General features: G+C 50.9%; 1 protein-coding gene across 1 annotated transcript; it reads left to right on the forward strand.

Moving 5' to 3' along the window:
- Positions 1–185: 185 nt before the first annotated feature.
- VPS9D1 (VPS9 domain containing 1) lies at positions 186–23,945 on the forward strand. The gene is made up of 15 exons (XM_082229235.1): positions 186–400; positions 2,407–2,482; positions 3,180–3,272; positions 3,549–3,711; positions 3,879–3,990; positions 5,034–5,096; positions 7,462–7,514; positions 7,637–7,724; positions 8,410–8,495; positions 10,626–11,134; positions 17,209–17,338; positions 17,545–17,753; positions 18,262–18,346; positions 19,859–19,963; positions 22,237–23,945. The coding sequence occupies exons 1-15, from the start codon at positions 287–289 to the stop codon at positions 22,328–22,330; spliced, it is 1,980 nt and encodes a 659-aa protein (XP_082085361.1). The 5' UTR covers positions 186–286; the 3' UTR covers positions 22,331–23,945.
- The last annotated feature ends 697 nt before the right edge of the window (positions 23,946–24,642 follow it).

Below are 24,642 nucleotides of genomic sequence, written 5' to 3' on the forward strand. Positions count from 1 at the left end.
TTACTTTTTGAAATATGGCAACCCTAGCAAAATCGTTAACAACCAAGGCCCCAAAGGGTCTTTCGGAGCGTCTTGCGAGCCCAAAGGTCGCGCTCGGGAAAAGCGACGAGCCTCCCTGCGCGCTGCCGGCCAATGGCAAAGCAGACGGAGAGAGCTGCTGGCAGCAGCTCCGCCCACTTCTGACCTCATCTGCCCCGGCTCCGGTGCTCTAACTCATCCGGTTCTGCCCGCTCTCTATTTTTCCCGTCCGGGCGGTGCTCCCTAGAGGAAAGGTTCCGGCCCAGCCATGGCCGCCTCGGCACCCGCCCCGGCAACCCCGGAGCCAGCGGCGAAGCCGCTACAGGGCGCCATGAAGCTGGCCAGGGGCGCCCTCGAGCTGGACGCCGGAGACCGGCCGCGGGTGAGACGGGATGGGGGAGGGGCGGCGAACAGCTCCCCTCCGGCTTTACAGGAGAGGGGAGGTTTTGCTCGGGTCGGAGTACGTGTGGATGCGCATTCCGTGTTAGCTGCTGCTGGGGGTTTGGCGTGGCTTTGAAGAGAGGGGAGGAATTGAGGTGCCTTTGGATTCCCCAAGCCCCTCTCTGCCCGACGTCCACGGGCCCGGGTGGGGTGGGGCTCTTTCCTCTGCGGCGGACAAAGACCCTGCGGGGCATCCCGCTCCTTCTGCGCCAGCGGCCCATCCAGTGGTCAGCGCTGCCCAGCTCCCCACTTTCCTCGGCCTTGGCGTCCGGCCCCCTACCCTTGCTTCGGAAGCGCCCTTGCACACGCCTCGCATCGCTTCAAGCTCCGTAATGCAAATGCCGTCTGCGGCCGTTGCTTTGTTCCACGACTAGATTGCTGTCTTAAAAAACAACAACACAAAAACGATTATTCATGTGGTGCCTTCAGTGGGTTTCCTTTACTGGTTTCCTTAGGAGGATTTAAATGCACTAGGCTGGTGCCCTCCAGATGTTTTGGACTACAACTCCCATCAGCCTTTGTTAGGGGCTGATGGGAGCTGTAGTTCATAAGACTATCCTGCTGGATCAGACCAATGACCCATCTAGTCCAGCATCCTGTGGCCAACCAGATGCCTGTGGGAAAGCAGAGTCTGAGTTCAAGAACACTCTCAGCAAAGTGTTTTCTAGCAACTACTATTCAAGAACATAGCTGCCTCCAACCGTGGGTACCATGTTGGATCAAGCTAGGCCTTGCCCTTTCACGAACACTCATTTATTTGGCTTCAAGTTAGGATTAGAGCCTGCCGCACCCCTTTCAGGGCCAAGAGTAGCATTTATTTGTGGCCAACTTTTCAGGGGTTGCATGTCAGAGGTGGGCATGGCCAGAGGCAAAACTGAGCAGAGCAACAGATGTGGCGTAATTACATTAAATGTTCCTGTAAATGGCCAATTGCCAAGAAAAGCCGACATGGCCACATTTTATTTCAAAAAAGGAAACTTCCCCCAAATGGGATTGGTAAAAAGAAATTTGAAAGGCAAAGTCAAGATTCAATTCAAATTCAATTCAAAGATTCAAATCATTCCAAAACGCTTGGGAGATGTTTAAAAACATAATATTAGAAATTCCACTGGAGTGTATGCTGCAGATCAGGAAGGTACCACGAGTTCCAAGAAGATGCCAGTGCTGTTACAGGCAAGGAGGCTTCCTTTAAAAAGTGGAAGTCTTGTCCAAATGAAGGGAACAAAAAAAAGCACAAACCTTTGCACAAAAAGTGGCTGCAGACAGCAAGGAATGCTAAAAATATATATTGAGCACATTGCTAAAAACATTAAGACAACTACAAAGTAGTTCTTTAAATGCATTAGTAGCAGGAGACTTTCTTAGTAGGTGGTTGGTCCCTTTGGCACACGAGGAAGTCAAAGGTGTGCTAAAGGAGAAGAAATTGCAGAGAAAGCAAATGAGATGTGGGTCTTGTCTTCACTATGGAAGATATAGGGCAGACCCCATGGCCTGAACTAACTTCTGTAAGAGGGGAGTATGAGAAGCTGAGGCAGATACCGGTGACAAGAGATGAACTTGTAGGCCTAAGAGACAAAATAAAAATTATTGCGTTTGAATCCTGCTTGCAGGTTTCCATAGGCATCTGGTTGGCCACTGTGAGAATCGGATGCTAATCTAGATGGATCTTTGGCCTGATCCAGCAGGCTCTTCTTATATTATTACCTCTGCTCTATAGCACCCCAAGTGGCAATATTTTCAGGGCTGACAATGCAAATAGCACACTGCCTGAGAGAGCTGTCACAACATCCTCTGGGACAGGATTCTGACTTATGCTTCCCAAATTGTTGCACTGCAGCCAAGCATCTGGGACTGGTCTTGAGGATAGGAAGAGGAGGAGCTGTGTACCGATACTGGGGACATGCCCTGCTGAACTGAATTTCTCTCCTGTCTCCCTCTGTTTGGCAGGAAGCCTACGTGGAATATCTGAAGAGCATCAGCTACATTTCCCAGGTCCTGTTGGAAGAGGCGGCAGCAGGCAATGGTGTGTCTAGGGTTTTGCTTTGCAGCTTAAGTGGTTGCTCTGCTGGCTGGTTTATGTTTCTCGTGGCTAGAAGGTGCCACTTCCCGAGGTGGCGATGGGCTCGTGTGGATTGCTGAGCCCTTAGGCTGCCTCCGTGGCTCTTAAGAATGGGTTCTACAGGAGACTAGGAGGACTGTTAGAAATAAGCAAACATGTCTGGATACTCGGGACCATAACAAATATTTGTAGAGGTCAGAGGCAACAAACAGTGTATTTGCTTAGGGAGTTGTGAACTCTGCTGTGCCCCACCCCACCAAGTTTTCCTACTAGTCAATAACATCCTTCCTCTCCTGGATAGTGAAGCTGGCTGGACAAAACTGGGCAGATTTTATGGCTCCATCTGGCATGGAGCCTTCAGAATGTCAAAGTGGGGGGACTCCTGAGAAGGCCCTTTGTTAAGCTGCTGTTGGCTGGAGGCACATTGCCAATTGCTGCAGTTCTTGAGTGTGTTTGTGGAAGGCTTTGGGGCTGCTCTTTCCTGATGCGGTTCCTGCAAGATGGGCCAGTTGTTGTGGAGCAAGTTTGGAGAACGTAGACTTTCTGGCAAGATGGGGGTAGGGAAGGTGACCTTGTGGTTGATGATAGCGAGCCTGAGGATATTTGACTTCCAAATGTGACGGGGCTGAGGCATTGCACTTTTTCTGTTCTTCCCTTACAGCGGATGGAAACGACATGACACCCGACACTCCCAAGATGCTGAAAGTGGCAGAGCAGTGCCTGGAAAGAGCCAAAAGCAGCATTGCCAAAATCGGTGAAGGATGTTCCTCTCTCTCTCTCTCTCTCTCTCTCTCTTGCTTCATTTCTGTTATTAATTTTGTTGTTGTTAAAATGTGACTTTGGGCTGAAATTCCAGGATGAAAGCTAAGGAGGGGGCTGCATGTTTAATATTCACATCAGTGAATTGTTCGTAAATTGCATAACAAGTTATAACAGCTCATCACAAATCCTTCCAGGGATGGGCCAGGGAGACTCTGTGGTTCCTTGCTTTGCCCAATGCTCAGCTGTTGTCTTTTCTCCCCAACACCAGGAAAAACTAAGCTGAAGCTGGCAGCAGCGGAGAGGATTTTGGGCCCTGCTCCTGTCTCCCGCCACCGCAGGGTCTTCTCGGATGAAGGCGGGAAGCTGTCACCTTTCCTGCCGCCCGAGATGTTCCAGAAGCTGCAAATTACGGAAGTGCAGTGTGCGAAAAAGTAAGGGGAGCCTTCTTGATGGGCTGGTGGCTTGACTTGGGGGGTAAGAGAAGGGTGGTGGCTGAAGCTCCCAGCCTTCTGCTGGAGGTTCCTGGGATAACCGGTTCTGGGCTGAGAGTTTCCTCTGTTTCTGCTGACCCTTTGAAGCATTTCTGCTTCCTATGCAGGGAGCTCACCCCTCTGGAGGAGGCATCGCTGCAGAACCAGAAGCTGAAGGCCACCTACGAGGCTCGGCTGGCCCGCCTCAACCCCAGTCAAACCATGCAGAAGACATCGCTGGCAAGTGGGGCTTGTGGGTGCAGTGGGTGGCCTGGAGGATGGGTCCCAGTAGGGCTGAGTGCAACACCCCACGCCACAATCCGATCTGGGGCCCCTTCTGGCACTTTGAATCCATCCTGGTCCTGCCCAGGACAATCTGGGGCCAAGCTGACCCACATCTGGGCCCTGAATTGATTTGGGGGTCAGCCCACATGTTTAATTAAACATGTGGTCTGAAAGAGGAAAAAGGAGGCGCTTCCTTCAGTCCTGCTGGGGGCTGCTTCGCCAGAGTGTTCCCTGCAGGGAAGTGCTGGTGAAGCAGACTCCTGCAGAGAGCAGGACTGAACCTTCTGCTCACCAGCTGGTCAGTGGAGAGTTCAGCCCTGCTGGGTGCTGCTTTGCAAGGGGATTCCCTGCGGGGAAAGTGTTGGAAAAGCAAACCTTGAAGGGGCAGCCTGCCTCTCCTCCCTGCTCCCCACTGCCCAACTGCTTGCTTTTCAAGAGCCCTGGGAATGGAGCAGCATAGAGATTTGGGGAGTGGGGACCTCCTTGCACAGCCTTGAAAATGTAGCACTGGGTTGGTGGTGGAAGGGGAAGTTGCAGCTCCTCTTCCTGGCTGATCCCTAAGTGCAGCACAATGCAGAGCAGACCCCTACATTGTCCGTCTGGCTCCCCCACTCTGGCCATGACTGTGGGCTACTCCCCTGGAGGTGCTTAGTTGTCTTCTGGTATCCAGCAGGCTGTGCCTCTGCCATCTCCTGTTTTTTAAGAAGCTAATTTCAAGGGAACGACCCACCTGCCACCATAGCAATTTCCTAAAAGTAGTGATGGTGGTGCAGTTGTACATAATGAGTACACAACACCATCCATTGACAAATTGTACCAGCAGTGACAACATTCATGTGAAGCTCCAGGCTACAGAGGTGGGGGATTCGGGCCCCCACAGTTTCTGTGCTTGCTTTGTGGAAGAAATGTTTTTGGTGTCCTTGTCCTTCTTCTTTCCCCACTCCTGGTCCAAACAGTTCTGTGAAGTGTAGCCTCAGTGCCATTTCTTTACCCTACAGACGCTTTCCCTTCAGCGCCAGATGATGGAGAACTTGGTGATTGCAAAAGCACGAGAAGAGACAGTATCCTTTTCTGGGGAAGATGCTTGATTGCTCTTCAACCATCCTTGGAGATGACCAACTCAGGAGGCCATGACATTAAGAAGTTTGGCAGGGACAGGTCCTTGCAGGTTCTCAGATCTGTGAATGGGATTAAATCATACCTGCCTAATTTTTCAGGGGTAGCCAACCCTGATTCCCTCCAGGTGTTGACTACAACTCTCATAGAAACAGATGACTGACAGCAATGGTTCTCCAGGATTTCAGGCAGGAAGACTCTCCCAGCCCTACCTGGAGAAGCCACTGGGAATTAACCCTGGGACACCTTCTGCATGCAAAGATGCATTGCCTCCCTCATCACTCCTAACTGCTGTCCGTGTTGGCTGGAGCTGAGTCCACAATACATGGAGGGCACTGTCTAGACTTCCCCTGCCCTACTTATTCTGTGGCTCTACTCTGGGTTTTTGTGCGGGAGATGATGATTATTACTGGGAGATCAGCTTTTGCATCTCTGCTTTACTGAGATTGTCAAGGTGGGAGAAGAATGCTGGCAAACTGGAATGCCTCCAGGAGCGAGCTGCAGGGCAAACTGTAAAATGACAACTAGCTGGAGAAGTCTGGGTGCAGAGAAGGAGGAGGTGGCTGTTCCTGGGCCTAAGGGTACGCAGAATAGTCCAAGCCTTGAAAAAGGAATTGGGAAGGTGAGCCACTTCTTGAGCAGAATGGCCAGAGAGCAAGCCAGGAAGCAGGGCTGGCCAGCTCTCACCAACTTGGTGCCCTCCAGCTGCTTTGGACTACAACTCGCATGAAGCCTGAGGTCATGGACGCCACAGCACTGTTGGGATCGGGGAAGGAAGAAAGGGGAAGTAAAGGGTGGAGAGCTGAATTGTGGGAATGGGTTGGAGGAGGCAGGAACCTTCCCTTTCCACCCCGATTTCAGTCACATTGGAAGGGAGAGCAGGGATGCCATCTCTTCTCTCTTGACCTTCCTGCGAAGCAGAGAGCCTCAGTGGAAGCTGGGAAGGGCTTTAATCAGCCAAGGAAGGGGGCAGAATGACTGAACAGGAGTCAGAACCAGGCCCCTCCTACGCAGATGAGAGCAGACCCAGCTGCCCCTCGGAGCATGCACTTGCATTCTTGACCTTCCCTTGAGGCGAGAGCATCTCCTGAGTGCGCATGCCTTGGCTTTAAAAGTGTGGCAAGAGGGGCGGGCAAACTCGTTGGGACATCTTTGCTGCTTACACTTGCTGCTGAACTTCTTGCCTTGCTCCTGAACTCCTGAATCATTACTTATGAGCCCTCATTCTCCTGCTGAGCCTTTCCCGCCACCTGCCTGAACAAAGCTCTCTTTCTTACGTTCAGGGAAGAACCTCTGCCTGCATATGTTGTGGGGGAGCCAGGTTGCCCAGCTAGCATGGCCGTACAGTGACAGGCCTGATGGGAGTTGTAGTCCAAAACAGCTGGAGGGCACCAAAGGCTGGCCAAGTCTAGTGTCACATCTCCCGCAGTGAGCCAGGCAGATGCCTCTGGGAAGATCACAGTCAGGACCCAGAAGCAGCAGCCTCGCCTGTTTCTTTGTGTAGTGGTTAAGAGTGGTGGACTAGTAATCTGGTGAACCGGGTTTGATTCCCCGCTCCTCCACATGCAGCTGCTGGGTGGCCCTGAGCCAGTCACACTTCTCTGAAGTCTTTCAGCCTCACTCACCTCACAGAGTGTTTGTTGGGGGGGGAGGAAGGGAAAGGGGATTGTTAGCCACTTTGAGACTCCTTCAGGTAGTGATAAAGCGGGATATCAAATCCAAACTCCTCTTCTTCTTCATACCCAGCAACTGAGATTTAGTGGCTCTGACCCTGTAGGTCAAATCCCACCCTTCTGTTAATAACCAGGGACAGACCATCACATTCTCCTCCATGGATTTGTCTTGCTAGTGGGTTGCAAACCTCTGCCCCTGGTCTTCTTTTTTTAAAACTGAAAGCAGTTGGACAATCCTGCCATTGTCCTCGTGTCTTTCCCTGCCCCCTGTTCCAGGCTAGGCATGCACACTTCACCCAGACTCCCCTCCTTGGATTTACCCCAACACTGTTTCCTTCTCTTGGTAGACTTTGGAATCTCCCCCCCCCCCCCCGGGGCACTTTGTATGGATGTCTGTGAGGTCAGATGCTGGTGGCTGGGCTCCTCTCTTCCCCTCCAGTGGCTCCCTTCTCCCCCCAACTGACCAGGAGGACTGGAGTTACCGGATGCCTTCTATGTTTACCTGCCCGTGAGCTTGTGATGCTTGCAAATGGAGGAACAGGCCCCCTGTTGGCCTCTGGGGAGATGTGGTCACTCTGGCAGAGGCAGAGGAGGAGGGAGTGTTGCATTGTGAAACCTTAACTCTGCTTCCCTCCAGCTCCAGAGGAAGATGGAGGAGCGTCGGCTGCGGCTGCAGGAAGCAGCCAACAGGCGAGTCTGCCCTGTGGGGGCCAAGCAAAGCCTCCTTGTGCCCCCAGATCGTGGCTTGGAAAGGGAGGCCTGGGTGCTCTGCTCCCCCACTGACTCTGAGCCTTGTGCTTGCATCTCCTTAGGAGGTTTTCAAGCAATGCGGTGCTGACCCCAGAAGAGCAGGAGCAGAGGGCCATTTACGCCGCGATCCTGGAGTACGAGCAGGACCATGTACGTGCGAGGCCAGCAATGGGTGGTGCAGTTGGTTGCGACAGCACAAAACCGAGTGTCCTCTACCTGGTGCCTCTCAAGGTCCAGCTCTGAAAGGATCTGGTCCTTTACTGGAAAGGGCAGGGGTGACAGAGAGCCACCGTGGGGGGCCTGAGCCTGGAAATGGGGCGGAGAGGCTAAATCCACCAGCATCCTTGGTTGTGCTTGGGGGGATTTAAAGGGGAGAGCTGCAGCTTGGCATGCAGAAGGGCCCAGGTTCAGCTCCTGGGGTTGTATTTGGGGCTGGGAAAGGATCCACTGCCTGGAAAAACCTGGAGAGCTGCTTCTGGTCAGTGTTGGCAATACTGAGCCGGGTTGACTTGGCCAAAGGCACCTTCCTGTGCTCTGTGCTAAGCCTTCTCTTTGCAAATCCAGAATCATAACAGGAAGGGAATCTAAGGTCCCTTAATGGGAAGTCTCCCCCCTCACCCTGGCTGAAGGCTAGACTACTTATCCCCTTGCCTAGGCGGGTCAGGCCCCTGAGGGACACCCCCCCCAGCACACACACAGCAGAGGGGGGGGGGAATGGAGGCATCAACCAGCACCATGTTTGCAGCTTTTGGTGTTTGCCAGATGGGAATTGGGGACTGTTCTGCAAGTGGAAAGGGTGGCTGACACAAGGCAATGGTGTTCTCTGCTCCCACAGGAGTGGCCAAGATTGTGGAAAGCCCAGCTGAGGAAGAGCCCCAACGATCTGTCCCTGGTGCCCAAGCTCATCTCCCACCTCCTCAGGTAAGGAGCAAATGGCTGTAACCTGTGTGGGCCTTGCTAGGAGGCCTTGGGCAGGATAAATTACTGCAGCGTGTAATATGTGAGACTGCTTCTGAAGATGGTACAGAAACTTCAGCTGGTGCAGAATTTGGTGGGCAGGTTGCTCACTGGGACAACATGGTTTGAGCATATAATGCCAATCCTGACCCAACTACACTGGCTGCCAGTCAGTTTCCAGGCCTAATTCAAAGTGCTGGTTTTGACCTATAAAACCTTAAACAGCTCAGGACCACAATACCTCAAGGACTACCTCTCTCCATATGAACCTACCCAGACCCCAAGATCACCTTCTTAGGCCCTTCGTGTACATCCTCTCTGAGAGGTCCAGAGGGTGGCAACACGAGAACGGGCCTTCTCTGCAGTGGCTCCGTGCTTGTGGAGTATTCTCCTCAGGGAGATTCACCTGACAACTCCATTACATATCTTTAGGTGCCGGGGTGGCAACACAAGAACGGGCCTTCTCTGCAGTGGCTCCCCGTCTATGGAATACTCTCCCCCAGGGAGGTTTGCCTGGCGTCTTCATTTTACACCTTTAGGCGCCAGGCAAAAACATTCCTTTTCTCTCAGGTCTTTGGCTAATTAAACAATCTGTGGCCTTTTAAACTGTGTTTGGCAGGTGGGGGGGGTATTGTTTTCATTTGTCACTATGTCTGTATTCCTGTGTTTTTACATTGCATTTTTGGATGATAGTTTTATTAGTTTTCAATTACAATCCAATAATAGCCTCATTATAACAATATCAATTTATAATATAATTACTAATGCCAATTGTTCAAATACTGAATTATATAATTTAGATAAGGGGGCCCCCTTCATACTAGAATTGATGGTTTGATGATATTTTTTTTGTGTGTGTTCCAAAATCTTATTAATTTCAATTACATTCTGGTCATAATAATCCCTTATACAACAACTGCAATATTTACATTGTAAACTGCTCTGTGACCCTCTGATGAAAGGTGGTATAGAAATTTAATAAATGATCTTTTTTAAATGGTGGTAGGTTATTGTGGCCCAAGTAGGGGTGGTGGCCTTGAGGCTGCCTGTGAGTGCCCTTCTCAGCATTGCCCATGCTCCTGCCATAAGAGACGACAAGGGAAAAACATTCACCAGCTGCTGGGGAACTCCCTGCCCTGTGACTGTCTTCAGACAAGTCATTGCCTGAGCATCTGTCAGAAGCTTTGGAAGGACTTTTCAGGAATGACTTATGAGGTGCATAGTTAAGTTGTTGTGTCGCCTGGATTTTCAGTCAGCTAATATTTTGGCTTCTAGCAGATAATCAGACATCTGCTCTCCTCCCAATATGCCTTACAGAATCGTTGTGGAAATAAACCAGGGGCACCCTGAGCTCCTTGGAGGAAAGCTGGAGAAATATAGGCAGAGTTGTCACCACCTAACTTCTACCGAGAGTAGACCCACTGAAATTAAAAGACCTAACACAGTAATGCCCATTAATTTCAGTGGATCTGCACTGAGCTTCGCTAACAGTAGATACAACACAAATCATTTTGGTTGGCTGTGCATGCTTACTTGCTTCCAAATGAACTTGCCAACAGTGGTGGAAGAGCATCTGGGGGGGCCCCCAGAGGTTGGTGGGCTCCCACTCCCCTCTGCCCCAGCATCTGGCATGGCCAATGGTCAGGACTGAATGGAACTGGAGTCCAGCAACATCTGGAGGCCCCCACAGATCTTCCCTGCCCCTGCTGTGTCAAGGGTGCTGCTGCAAATCTCTTACACCAACAGACCCCAAACCTTTCAGGAGGCAGCTGCTGCAAAGCTTAGATAAACAAAGGTAAGGACGTGACCCTGCACAGACTCCCCTGAGGTCATCCCTCCTCTCGCCTGAGGGTCTTGTGTTCATTTTATGCTGTCATGAGATCTAGGAACCTTAAACCCTTCTCAGTTATAGTCCATGTCAGCTCTTGGGCAGCTGATGTCGCTGCACCTGTTGGTCAAAGGTGGCCTCCTTGTTTTGTTCTGCCCCAAGAGAGCGAGAGAGAAAGTGGTGCAGTCCCCAAAGGGAGTGGGTCCGTGGGTGCGGGTCCTTCCTGCCATGATTCTCTAACAAGTCCCTCGTTTCCTTGCCTCCAGCTTTGCGGATCACCCCATCTGCCAGCTGCTGCGGAAGCTGCAGTGCTCGGCCTACAGCCGCGTCTATCCACTTGTGAGCTGGGGCAGAGCAGATGCTCGAGCCGCTGGGAAGGTCTCCCGAGGCCTTTCCCTCTCCTCCTCTCTGGACGCCGAGGCCTTCCTCTCGCCAGCCCCCGAGGGACGGAGGCTGCGGTCCTCCCAAAGCATGCACTCCATGTTCTCCGTCCAGGAAAACAACAAGCTCAACCTGCGGCACAGCGTTTCCAGCAGCCCCCTCATCGAGGACCCCAGCCTGAGCACCCCGGAGCGGAGCCTGCCCCGTGAGGAGCCAGCACCTGCCCTGGCAGAGAAGGAGAGTTCCTTCGAAGACCTGGAGCAGTTCTTGTCTGCCTCCGAAGCCTGGCCTTCAGGGCCCCTGAGAGAGCCCCAGGGCCCGCCGGCCGGGAGGAAGCTGTCGAGCCAGCAAGAGCAGCTCAAAGCAGTCGTGAAGGACATTCACAACTCCATTGGTGAGAGCAGCTTAATTTGTTTGCAAGAACGAAAGAGCCTTTTGCATTTATTATGGAGTAAGGCTTTTGTGCGTTAGGTGTCCGTTTCGTCCAATGCATGCAGTTTTGTCTCGTGTTGCGAACACATATTATATAGATTGAGGCTGTAAAAAGCAAAGTAAGAGGGAAATGAAACACAGAGCAAATCAGCAGTGGTGGTTCACAAATCTGTTTTGGACGATGCAGACATCCTGGCATCAGTACACCAGTTAACACTCATAACTTTAAAAATAAATAAATCCTGTCTCTTGGTTCAGGTTTTTTTTTAACGTAGAATACCTTCTATCTATAAGCTCAGAGCAGCTTACAAAAGATTTTCACAATAAAAACCACCACCAAGTCTTTTGCATCGGACACAGGGCAGGCGGCCATGGCAGGGAGGGGTGACCACTGACCTGGGGGGGGGGGAGGAGTGCTGTGAAAGTAGTAAAGATGTGTCAAATCCTACAAAGTTGCAGTGGACAAGTATGTGAGAATTCAAAGTCGAGGATTTGCCTTCAGCTTCACCCACCCGCTTCATCATGCTCTTTTGATTTTTTAAAAATCAAAACCAGCAAGCGAACCTTGGGACGCTATCCCGTCTCTGCCGAGAACATCAGCAGAGCCCCGCAAGTCCTCTTCTGAAACCGTCCAAGCAAGCAGGCACCATCCCCACGTCCTGTGTTGGCAGATTCCATCAATCAGCCTCCCCGCTCTGCCTAGCGGCCTATTGCCTTCCAGTTGTTTTGGACTAAAACTCCCATCAGCCCCAGCATCATATGACCATACTGACAGGGGCTGATGGGAGTCGTAGTCCAAAACAGATGAAGGGCACTGAGTTGTCGAAGGCTGCTTTGAAAGATTCATCTTCTGTGGCTCCCTGGGCACCACCAGAAGGGGGCAGCACTGCCTCCTTGGAATCCTTGTCTCCGAAGGCTGTAAGGTTGCTGACTCTGTACCTTTCCCCTTAAAAGGGGCTTCCTGCAGTCTTGACCTCCACCATCTCGCTTTCATTAGCTTACTGGTACACAGAACCTACAGTCTTGGGTGGGAGAATAGAGAAAAATCCACACACATGTGCTGAAAATGTTGGTTCACTGGTGGCTGTTGCCCATTGGGACGGGAGGCAGGGAGACCGATAGAATGCCAGAGCCAGGAAGCTTCCTCCTTCTACACAGGCAAGACTTGAGATGGAGCAGGAGGAACCTGCCAGCCAGTTCACACAGGCAGGAGCTGGCTGAGGGCAGACAGAGGTTTTTGGGGCAGTGCCCCATATGGTGCCCCCCAATGTTTTGGGTTTTTTTAGAGCTCAGCAATATATATATATATATATATATATATATATATATATTTGCTTTCGTAGATTTTCACGGGTACAGGAATGCAGGTTTTGGTGTCTTCGGGTGTCTTCCCGTGTAAGAGTCGGGGTGTCTGTGCGACGTTTCGACGAGGTCTCACTCGTCATCTTCAGGCTGGTGCTTTCGGCTTCTTGTTACTGGAACAGAGCAGAGTCTGGTGTTTGAGTTCCTATAAATACTGTTGAGGGGTGTGGTGTATAGCCTCCAACGTTCTGGGCAGAGAGGAAGTTCCTAGATTAGTGTGCCTTTTCTTCTTTTGTTCCTTAATTACTTGAGGGATATCTTGAGTGATTTCATGAGTGATATTCTGAATACCACTGGGTGGGTCATTAAGTGTAGATTAGTTGCTAAAGCTTTTGTGTCTTGACCTCTTGAGCTTGTGAAGAGTTTTTCTGAGAAGATGGCTGTGCTGCATTTAGTTGTGCTCTGGCTTGGCTTCGTGTATAGGGGCGAGCTGTGGTTTTGTGCCTTGTGCCAGCCAGATCTGTGTAGGGATTGCAGGGGGGTGCAGCATCCGGAGGTGCCACTATAGTTTGGCTACTGGATGGAGTCTGTAATATGTCTGTGGAGAGGGTCTGGGTTTGGGTCTGGTGTGGTTGATTGGTGACGGCGTTCTGTGTGCCTCTGGTTCTGGTGTCGGTTTTTGTGGGGAGGGCTAATTTCCAGATGTCTGGCAGGCGGGACGTGTCGTCACGCTTGTTCATGTTGTGAGGGTGTTTCTCTATCTCGATGGCTTCCATGATTATTCTCTTGTGGTGATGTTCCATGTTAAAGAGCAATTTGGAATCTGCAAAATTAATTTCGTGTCCTGTTTCTTTCATGTGTTGGAAAAGAGAGGAAGTTTTTTCTTCTTTTTTGACGGCATTCTTGTGTTCTGCGATACGTGCATTTATTCGTCTGTTTGTTTGTCCAATGTACGTGGCTGGGCAGACTTTGCAGGGTATTTCATAGACCCCTTGGTTTTCCAGCTGGATTTTGTCTTTTGGGTTTCTGAGGATATTGGCTATTTTTTGGTTGGTGCAGAAGGCTGTTTTGATATTGTGTTTATGGAGGATTTTGCTGATTTTGTCTGTAGTGCCCTTGATATAAGGAAGGAGGGCCATGCCATTGTTTTCTTCTGTGTCTTGGTTTTTGGGGGGTGTTTCTTTTTGGATTAGCTTCGTAACCCTGTTTTTCTGGTATCCATTGGCGATTAACACATTTGAGAGATTCTGTAACTCAGTTGTCAAGTGGTCTTTGTCAGCCAGGCGTTTGGTTCTGGAGATGAGAGTCTTGGCTACGGAGTTTATTTGTGCAGGGTGGTGGTGTGATTGTGCATGTAAGTAGCGGTTGGTGTGTGTTTTTTTCCGGTAGATAGTGTGTCCTAGGGAGCCATCAGGTTTTTTGTAGATTAGGACGTCAAGAAAGGGGAGTTGGTTGTTGTCTTCTATTTCCATAGTGAATTGTATTTTGGGGTGTAGGCTGTTGAGATGTTTGAGGAAGCTATCTAGTTTTTCTTTCACACCAACAAACTCTACAAACTAGAGAAACGCCAGAAGCCCAGCCACCCTCCACAACAACCCATGAAACAAACAGTACATAACATATCAAACAGGATCCTCACCCCAACTGAAACCAACTGAAACCAAAGTACTCTCCAAAGGTTTCAACTTTGCAGTCGCCCCGAGACGCATCCCCACGGAAAACATCATATGCGGAGTCGAAGCTAGCCTGACCAAAATCGACCCAGATGAAGCCAATAAAATCAGACTTGAAGTCACCAACATCCTCTGCTCCAGCAAACCACCCAGAAGCAATTTACACAAAGAAGAACAGAAAGCACTCACCAACCTGAGGAAAGACAACAACATAATCATTCTCCCAGCAGACAAAGGCAACGCCACTGTTGTGATGAACACATCGGACTACCAAGCAAAACTATCAAATCTACTCCAAGACCCTACCTACCAACCTATAAAAACAGATCCCACCACCTATCTGGAAAAAACCACCAAATCCAAAATAAAAGCCTCTCCTATCAGTGAAGAAATCCAGCTAAGAATCATCCCCAGAGAAAAATCATCCAGATGCCCCAAACTCTACGGTCTCCCCAAGATACACAAAGAAGGAACACCACTCAGACCAATAGTCAGCTCCATAGGCTCACCTCTACAAAATCTCGCTAAATTTCTCGCTAAGCAACTTCAGCCCTATGCAGAATCCATCGCTTCACACGTTACTAACTCCTTCCAGTTCATAGAAACAATAAAGAAACAATACCTACATCCCGATGACCTACTTGTGAGCTTCGATGTTGTATCTCTCTTCACTCAAGTGCCCATTAATGAAGCCTTGACAGCCATTCAAAACAAATACAACCCCCCCAAATACATCCTGGACCTGACCAACCACTGCCTAACCAACACGTACTTCATCCACAATGGACAAAGATACAAACAGATAGAAGGAGCACCCATGGGATCACCCCTCTCACCGGTCATCGCAAATTTGTACATGGAACACTTTGAAACCAATGCTTTAGACAAGTCAGAACACAAACCCAAACTTTGGCTCAGATATGTTGACGACACCTTTGTAATTTGGCCACACGGGAAAGAAAAACTAGATAGCTTCCTCAAACATCTCAACAGCCTACACCCCAAAATACAATTCACTATGGAAATAGAAGACAACAACCAACTCCCCTTTCTTGACGTCCTAATCTACAAAAAACCTGATGGCTCCCTAGGACACACTATCTACCGGAAAAAAACACACACCAACCGCTACTTACATGCACAATCACACCACCACCCTGCACAAATAAACTCCGTAGCCAAGACTCTCATCTCCAGAACCAAACGCCTGGCTGACAAAGACCACTTGACAACTGAGTTACAGAATCTCTCAAATGTGTTAATCGCCAATGGATACCAGAAAAACAGGGTTACGAAGCTAATCCAAAAAGAAACACCCCCCAAAAACCAAGACACAGAAGAAAACAATGGCATGGCCCTCCTTCCTTATATCAAGGGCACTACAGACAAAATCAGCAAAATCCTCCATAAACACAATATCAAAACAGCCTTCTGCACCAACCAAAAAATAGCCAATATCCTCAGAAACCCAAAAGACAAAATCCAGCTGGAAAACCAAGGGGTCTATGAAATACCCTGCAAAGTCTGCCCAGCCACGTACATTGGACAAACAAACAGACGAATAAATGCACGTATCGCAGAACACAAGAATGCCGTCAAAAAAGAAGAAAAAACTTCCTCTCTTTTCCAACACATGAAAGAAACAGGACACGAAATTAATTTTGCAGATTCCAAATTGCTCTTTAACATGGAACATCACCACAAGAGAATAATCATGGAAGCCATCGAGATAGAGAAACACCCTCACAACATGAACAAGCGTGACGACACGTCCCGCCTGCCAGACATCTGGAAATTAGCCCTCCCCACAAAAACCGACACCAGAACCAGAGGCACACAGAACGCCGTCACCAATCAACCACACCAGACCCAAACCCAGACCCTCTCCACAGACATATTACAGACTCCATCCAGTAGCCAAACTATAGTGGCACCTCCGGATGCTGCACCCCCCTGCAATCCCTACACAGATCTGGCTGGCACAAGGCACAAAACCACAGCTCGCCCCTATACACGAAGCCAAGCCAGAGCACAACTAAATGCAGCACAGCCATCTTCTCAGAAAAACTCTTCACAAGCTCAAGAGGTCAAGACACAAAAGCTTTAGCAACTAATCTACACTTAATGACCCACCCAGTGGTATTCAGAATATCACTCATGAAATCACTCAAGATATCCCTCAAGTAATTAAGGAACAAAAGAAGAAAAGGCACACTAATCTAGGAACTTCCTCTCTGCCCAGAACGTTGGAGGCTATACACCACACCCCTCAACAGTATTTATAGGAACTCAAACACCAGACTCTGCTCTGTTCCAGTAACAAGAAGCCGAAAGCACCAGCCTGAAGATGACGAGTGAGACCTCGTCGAAACGTCGCACAGACACCCCGACTCTTACACGGGAAGACACCCGAAGACACCAAAACCTGCATATATATATATATATATAGAATAACATGGATTTGCTGCTACACATAACAGGATCTCATTTCCTTGCATTATTCTGATATTTGATATTTGCCTTGAAAGCAGAAGGTCACAGGTTCAATCCCCAGTATCATCTCCAGCTAGGGCTGGGAGAGACCCCTGCCTGAAATCATGGAGAGCCAATCAGTCTGTAGGATACTGAGCTACATGGACCAATGGTCTGACTTGGTATAAGGCAGCTTCTTGCGTTCCTGTAATCTAAGTTAGCAAAAAGAGAACAATAAAATAGGAGAGTGTGGAGTGCAGTGTAAGAAAGTTCTGACTTTCCCCATGAGTGCTATTATTATTATTATTATTATTATTATTATTATTATTATTATTATTACCAAATGTCAATTTTTTAAAGAAAAATCATTATTTTTAGTGTCCCTGCTTTGCTGGTGTCCCAAGGGTGTGCTCAGTCTGCCTTATTGGCTAATTGAGCGCTTCCTTACAGGACCGGCCTTCACTGTGTTGGTTTCATTTGCTCACCACCCTGTCAGTCCACCTCCTGGGCTGCCTTCTGGAAGTGTCCTGCGCCAGTCGCTCTCTGGAGCCTTTCTGGCTTGCTCTGCCTGAATTGTTTCTCTCCCCAGACAGGCTGCTCTCCCTGACTTTGCTGGCCTTTGAGGGCCTGAACACAGCAGCCTCCAAGGACCAGTGTGTGGCACGTTTGGAGGAGGCCTTCTTTGCCCCACTCTGGGGGCCTCTCCTGGCTGTGTACAGGTAAGGGGGCCATGCCTTTTCTGGCAGAGATCCTCGTGGCGGGACTTTTTGCAGCACAGCAGGTGGGGCGAGAGCCACCAGTTGAAAAGCCCTGCCTTGTGGACAGTTGCTTCCACTCGGGGGCCTGTGAGTTTGGGAAACCCCACAACATCCATTCAGGCTGTTCCTTTCTCTCTCCCTTTGCCCCCCACCCCACATCCACACAGGAATGTCTACAAAGCCCGGGAATCAGCCCTTTCCAAGATCATGGAGCTGCAGAGAAATACGCCCCCCTCTGAAATGGGGATCTCTTCCAAGCTGCTCCCCCAGGGGAACACCACCTGGGGCATTGGATCCTACCCATACTGCGCCGCTGTGCAGGAGCTGATGCTGATTCCACTGGGCAGCTGCCCTCAGAAGAAGCTGGAATGCATAGGTGAGGCTACCTGATGCAAGTGAGGTGCTGAGCACCCAAGCACTGGAGACCTGTGCAGAATCCAGAACCATTGGTTCATTAAACACTTGGCAGACTACATGTCTGTCTATCTAGAGTGCTGGTGGGGAAGAAACCTAGGAACAGAGACGGGCCTTTGGCCCATCCAGCTTCATGCTGTCTTACACTGACTGGCAACAGTTCTCCAGAGTTTTAGGAAGGGAATACTCCCCCACTGGGGTCTGAATCCGAGTATCACAGCACTCTCCCCTCCTGTGGTTTCCAGTGACTGGCCTGCGGAAGCATCCCTGCCTCCAGCCGTGGAGACAGAGCACAGCTTTTGTGGCTAGTAGCCACTGAGAGCCCTCTCCTCTACGAATCAGTCCATTCCTCTTTTTAAAGCCATCTAAGTTGGTGAGCTGCATGGACTTGATAACTGACTTTGTATTGTGTTCCTATGGCACCGCTTTTTAACACGCCCACTGTCTTTTGGCTGCCGTTCCCTGCACAGTGCGGACGTTGCGTGTCATCTGTGAATGTGCTGAGGAGTACTGTGGGGGCCGGGAGGGCCGGCCCCAGCCGGCATCGTCTGCCATGTAAGTACTGCAGCCCAAGTCCTTCCTGTGGGGAGAAGCAGGCAGAAACCGAGCCCTGGGTTGGCCCTGGGTTGCAAGAGGCTTCCTCTGTCTTGGAGCCTGCCCCTTCCTCGAGGTGTGGGCTGCTGCTTCTTCCTTCGTTCCTTTGCACAGGCCCTCCCCTCCTCTGCTGTCTGGAGCTCCCGGCGCTGCCATTGACTCACTCTCGCTGGCTCCAGGCTTTCCGCTGCCCAGACACGCACCCAGCAAGGGGGCTCGGCCGTGATGGATCCCTTCCGACAGCGGGGCTCCCCGCTGTGCCCAGCCTGAGTGCCGGTCCCCGCGCCTGTGGACCGAGCCCGAGTCTGCCAATTAAGGAGCTTGGATCTGTCAGAGGGACTTAGACCGCGAGCTGCAGAAGGGCAGCGGGGAGGGAGGGAGGGGGGAGCGGCTTCCCAGCCAAGCAGCGCTTAGCCAGGCAAAGGGGGAGGGAGGACTGTCAAAAGAATTAAAGTGGGCGAGGGCAAGGCAGCCCAAGGGCTTCAGAGGCAGAGCTCCAGGCCAGGCAGGAGGGGCCCTGAGTCTTGGGACAAATCTGCCAGGCTCCCCGCTGAGCAAGGAGAAGGAATGCAAGGGAGGCTGGGGCCTGCCTCCAGGGATGCTTTGTCTCGCCTGTTCCCCACATTCCAGGGCTAGACAAGTGGGGAGCTGCTTCCTCTCCCCTGGCTGACTTGCGTCAGAGCGCCTCCGACCACCGGCTGCTGGGGAAAGGGCCTGGCATCTGGGGAACAGCTGGCAAAGTGACCAGCCTCTCTCTCTCCCACAAGAGTTACAATTGTGCAAAAAAAAAAAAAGTCTTCTTAGGTTGTATGAGTAGCTTGTTGGGTTGGCTTGCTTCCTTGCCCTCTTGGTCACACCCTTCCTCATTTCCACCCCACGGTGTTGTTTGCTAAAATGCATTCTAGTTTTTTTTAAAAGTTTGCTTTATTGTTTTCTTATAGAATTTTTATAGAATTGTAGAGTTGGAAGGGACCCTAGTCCAGCCGCCTTCCATGCAGGAATCCCAGCTAAAATGGCAAAGCAAGAAGCAGTAGTAGAACAAAAGCCCAACTTTCCACGCTTTCCAAAGATGTGAGGTCGGATTGCATCCCTTAAGTTGTGCCAAATGCATTCTGTCCACCTTTAGCAAGGAGAAGCTGTGCCCATGAGCAGAGCCTTCTCTGCAGAGGCCCCCAGCAAGAAGGGCTGCCTTATCCATTCCCTGACAGGTGTCTTTCGACACAGCCAAGGCCAGACAACTATGGACTTGCAGTGCATTTCAGGGGACTCTCATGCATTTTGGAAATGCACTCCCCCCCCCCCCGCAATGCTTTGGCCATCACTAGTGTGCTGGGTACTCCCTAGCTGCCTCTTGCTGAGCCAGACCAAGCACCTCTGGGCACTTCTTGTGCTAAAACTGCCACCTGTGGGACCCCTGAGCCAGCCCTCCCTGCAGTGTGGGCCACAAAGCTGATGTGGAATTTTGTCTTGCAGTGGTGCTGATGATCTCCTTCCCATCCTTTCCTACGTGGTCCTCAAGAGCAACCTGCCTCAGCTGGTCTCGGAGTGTGCTGCGCTGGAGGAGTTCATCCACGAAGGGTAGGCAGCAGGGAAGAAGCGCCTCTGTTGGCCACTGTGACAAGCAGGGGCCGACCTCTCTCTTGAAGAGAAGGCAGGCAGGCAAGCATATCAAAAGCATATCCCAGTTGAAACCTGCACTTAAATCTTAAGAGCCAGAGAACCAAGTTTGGAGCTCTCCTGGACAAAATCCCCGTTGGAACTTTCTGCATCAGGCTTTGTAACCAGAAAAGATGTGGTTTGGGGTGTAATTTAATGGTTGGCTGATTCAGAAGTCATGTCCGTTCCTGTATGTTTTTAGGTGCTAAATGCATACTCTGCAAGCCAGACCACTGGTCCAGCTAGCTCAGTGTTGTCTGCACAGACTGGCAGGGCAGTTCTCTACAGGTTTCAGATCATGCGTGTTTGTATAAATATTTTCTCAGCCCATCCTGCAGATGTTGAGGACTAAAGCTGCATGCAGAGTGAGTGCTCAGCCACTGAGAATAGTTGAGGGCATTTCCTGGGTGGTTTGGGATGGATTCCTTTGCTCCAGAGGGGATCTAGTGCCTCACTCCATCCCCTTCTCCAAATTTCTGGAGCCATGAGCCTTCACCCACAGGCCCACCCAAGGCAATACAATCTGGCTGGCGACAGACACAGACACCATTGCCTAAATCTGGCCGAGTCTAGCTCTGCCCACCCACAATCTCTGTGCCGCCCGCCTCCGCATGGGGAAGGAGTCCCTCCACCACCACCTCAGGCTGTCAGCTCTGCTTACATGGCCTGCCAGCTTTGGAGTCTGAGCAAGACGCAGCCAGCATGTGGGTGAAGCAGCCAAGGCATAATCAGACTGGACAGGCGCATGGGGATCGCGGCTCGGCTCTGGAGCCTCTCCTCTCCAACCTTGCTCTGTTTTGACTGGGAAATGTCCCCATTTCGAGCCCGGAGGCCTCCACAGATAACCCAGAAGCTGCCTAGTGGCCCGGTCACAGCCAGGCATGCAGCCAATTGCAAACTCCAAAAAGCTCTCTTTGTTTTTCTAACTTCTCTGTTTTCAGTAGATACTTCTGTGACTTGTTTTTTGTCCCTGGAGGGACCCAAAGCCTTTCTAGCTGAGCTTGTTCATTATCTGATTGACTGTCTTTTTGGTTTATGCTGTTTTGTCTCAAAAGACTGCAGGGATGAGCACTGAGAACAGCACCCAGCCAGCATAACTTTACCGCCATTGTCTCATTTCTGCTCTGTTTAAGCTTTGAACATTTGCCCTGAGTGCAAAAGAGATCTGGCTGACTCCAAAGCTTCCTCCAAGCATCTTAATTATGAATCCATCTTCCATCTTTTTTCCACTCCTTAAAAAAGCTTTGCTCTTTCCTGCTGCCTTCAGTAGACGAGTCCTGCAGGTGGCTGAGACTAAGATCGCCATCTAGTTCATCGTACCCTGTCCTGCAGTGGCCAGCCAGACGTCCCCATGGGAAGCCCACACAGAGAGGAGGACAGTAGGCCTTCTTCCCTGAGCATTTCCAGCATCCATCATTCAGAGTCAGACTGCCTCTGAACCTGGAGGCTCCACCTGGCCAGCGTTGACACAGCATCCTCCATGAAATTGGGCAGTACATTCAGGACAGACAAACGAAAGTACCTCTCCATGCAGTGCATGATTATATTTGCTCCCACATGAGGCAGTGATGGCCACCACGTTGTGGGGCTCCAAAAGAGGAATAGACCAATTCATAAAGGATGCGGCTTCTCCACACGATGGCTATCCTCTCCCTCCACCGTCAGAGCCATCTGCCTCTGAATGCCAGTTGCCAGAACCCCAGGAGAGGAGAGGGCTGTTGTGCTCAGGTTCAGGTTGCAGGCTTCCCATTGGGTGGCCTGGGGGTCACTGTGAGAACAGGATGCTGTACCCGATGGGCCATTAGCCTGATCCAGCAACAAGGCTCTTTTTTTGTTGTTGTTGACACTTTCATTGTCTTTTCTCATATTACCTTATTTAGTCAAGAAACGTAACAGACTGCAACAAGAATATAAAAACAAAACATGCATAGTTTGGTTCTCTTCATATGTTCATTTAAAGTCGCCCAATTCCATACATTAATGCAGGGTTCTTCCCCGTCCTGAGTTCTAATATGATGGGAGAGGGAAAAATTACATCTCATTTTCTTGCTTGCATACCCTCTACTACAGGTGTTGCCTGTTGGCTTTAAGGCCCTGAGAGTTTCAGCTTCTCACTTGGACATTGCCATCTGCCTAATGTCTCTCCCTGCCGATGCTGAGCAGATCTTTCTCTGACCCTCTCGTTTCCTTGCCAGGTATCTGATTGGTGAGGAGGGGTACTGCCTGACCTCCCTGCAGAGCGCCCTCTCCTACGTGGAATCCCTTCGCCGTCCCATCCTGCAGAAGTAGCTGAGCTCTGCCCTGGGGTGCCAAGGCGACGGCCTCCCCCTCTTTCCTTCTCCCTCGGGTGGGGACACTCCTGCCCTCCTCCTCCACTCTGTGAGGTGACAGCTTGCGGTGTTCTCCAGAGGGGCCCAACTTCCCCCCTGCCTGCAGAAAACAAACCTGCTGAGGAGGACCCCTGCCCCTCCCTGGACTCTGTGCAATATTGGCAGGGGACGTCTTCATAGCCTTTTGTATTAGCCTGAAATGTTGGAAGGGGGTCCCTGCCTTGCAGCGTGGACTGGATGTGGGAAGGGGGTGGTATCTGACACTACCCTGGCTTTGTGGGGGGGGGTGCCTCTCCCGAGCCTCAATTTGCTGCTGACTTTCTGCCTGGATGCACTGGGGGGGGGGGGGGACAACGAGAATCAGGCTGTTTCCCTTGGCTAAGGAGAATCCTCTGTCCCTGTCCCTCCCCAGATCCATTGTATGTGCTGCTGGGTCCAAGGAAGCCAAGCCCCTCTGCCCATCGCAATGCAGGAACTCCTTTTAGCATCTGCAAGAGCAGTGATGGGCACCTGCCTAGGCCAGCATCTCCTGCCACTACTTCCACCACCACCCGGCCTGCATGCTCCCTCTTGCGTCCTTGCTTTTGCTACATGGGTGGTCTGCGGTGGGGAATCAGGAAAAAGGGGGCAGGGGGCAGAGATCCTGCTGGGATTCATACTGTGAGGTAAGAGAGGGGAGTCTGATGTTGTGTGTGTGTGTGAGAGAGAGAGAGAGGCGTATGGATGTTACGTGCATGTATGCTTGGTGAAGCAGGGTAAGACTGGTTCTTATCCACTCCCACTCACTGAAATCATGGGATCGGTGCAGTTTTTAGAGGCTGTTTGCACTGCCTCCCAAGTGCATGGATTTCAGAAAGGAGTGATTGTGTGTGAGAGAGTGTTTGTGTGTGCGTGTGTCAGAATTTGCACGATCTACTGAAGATAAGCTTTGGGCCAGAGTGGAAGCAAAGCCCTGGACCATGAGCATTTTGAGGCCTCTGGATGAATTTGCACAAAGCCCCTGCAGGTGTGTTGCCTGAGTTGCAGTTGAGCCACGCACTGGCAGGACTTCCCTCTGCTACATTTTCCGGAGGAGTCAAACGGGACTTTGAGAAGGGAGGCCCTGTGATACCTGCCTGAGCCACACCTGCGCTGTAAGCCCTTCCAAGCTGGGGGGAGGTTTCAAAGAGCAGAATGGGGAGCAACGGGTCTGATGGGGGTGATCTTCCTCCTTCCTCCTACTGTTATTATTATTGTGAATATTTATTTATGATCACACTCCTCACTCTTTCCTCCAAGGAGCTCAAGCTGGCTTACATGCTTCTTCCATGTGAGCCTCACAACAGCCCTGCGAGGTTGGCTAGCCCCTCTGCTGCAAAGACACATTGGCTGCTGTTAAAGGCAAGGAGCAGCGAACATTGTAAAGCAACGGGGGTCCAGCTGCTGCTGTTCATGCTCAGCGCTGCCTCCTCCTGCAGTGCCCCTGCCTGGCCAGCCATGACTCCTTGAGCCTAAATTGCTGGTTCCTTCCCTTTCCACTTGTCCAGCTTTGCTCTTGGTGGGCTGTAATAAACACACTGTCTTCTGGCTGCTCAGCAAGTCGTGTTTTTTTTTTAAAGCGGGGAGGGAGCATTAATGGTTGGGTGAAGACATGCTTTTATGAGTTCTTCCCCTCCACTCAACATAGCATCAGTTTGGGGAATCATAAAGCCAGCTTGCCTGATCATCGGATGAATTTAGTTGGCCACGCACTTTGGGGAGACGGCAATAGACCAGACCTACAGAGGAGCGGAGGGGTGATGGGCTGTTTGTGGCTCACTGGAGGTATTCTAAGCAGGGCCTATTTTCACCCCCTCCCACCTCTTTGCAGGAAGATGTGAAGACCAATCCCAGGCTCGTCAACAGTGTGCAACTTTTATCTTCTGTACTGCTCTCCCTCTCCCTGGATTAAATAGCACTGGGTTGGGGCAGGGGTTGGTGCCAATCTCCCAAGCCTGTTGCAGCTGCCCATGCAACCATGCTATGCTAACCACTTCCTCTTCCATGTGAGAGTTGTCGTGAGGATATGCCATTTCTGTGGAACCCAGCAAAGAGTGGGGAGAAAACTGAATTAGGGCATGTGGAGAGATCAGAGGATGGTCCTGGCTTCAGCCCTGAGTTGTTGGGGAGAGGGAGCCCAGCAGGGCTGAGAGAGAATATGCAAGGAGAAAGGGCAGTGTTCATCAACCTTGGGTCCTCCCTCAGGTGTTGAACTACAATTCCCATCATCCCTGACTAAGCCGGCAGGGGATG

Source organism: Podarcis vaucheri (assembly GCF_965113315.1).
Source record: "Podarcis vaucheri genome assembly, chromosome: 7".
NCBI lineage: Eukaryota > Metazoa > Chordata > Lepidosauria > Squamata > Lacertidae > Podarcis > Podarcis vaucheri.

Excerpts from the sequence above, each read along its gene's own strand:
- VPS9D1 (XM_082229235.1), top strand. The coding sequence starts at position 287 with ATGGCCGCCTCGGCACCCGCCCCGGCAACCCCGGAGCCAGCGGCGAAG. Across the intron at positions 401-2,406 it reads ACGCCGGAGACCGGCCGCGG|GAAGCCTACGTGGAATATCT; the intron begins GTGAGACGGGAT and ends TCTGTTTGGCAG. Across the intron at positions 5,097-7,461 it reads CAAAAGCACGAGAAGAGACA|CTCCAGAGGAAGATGGAGGA; the intron begins GTATCCTTTTCT and ends GCTTCCCTCCAG.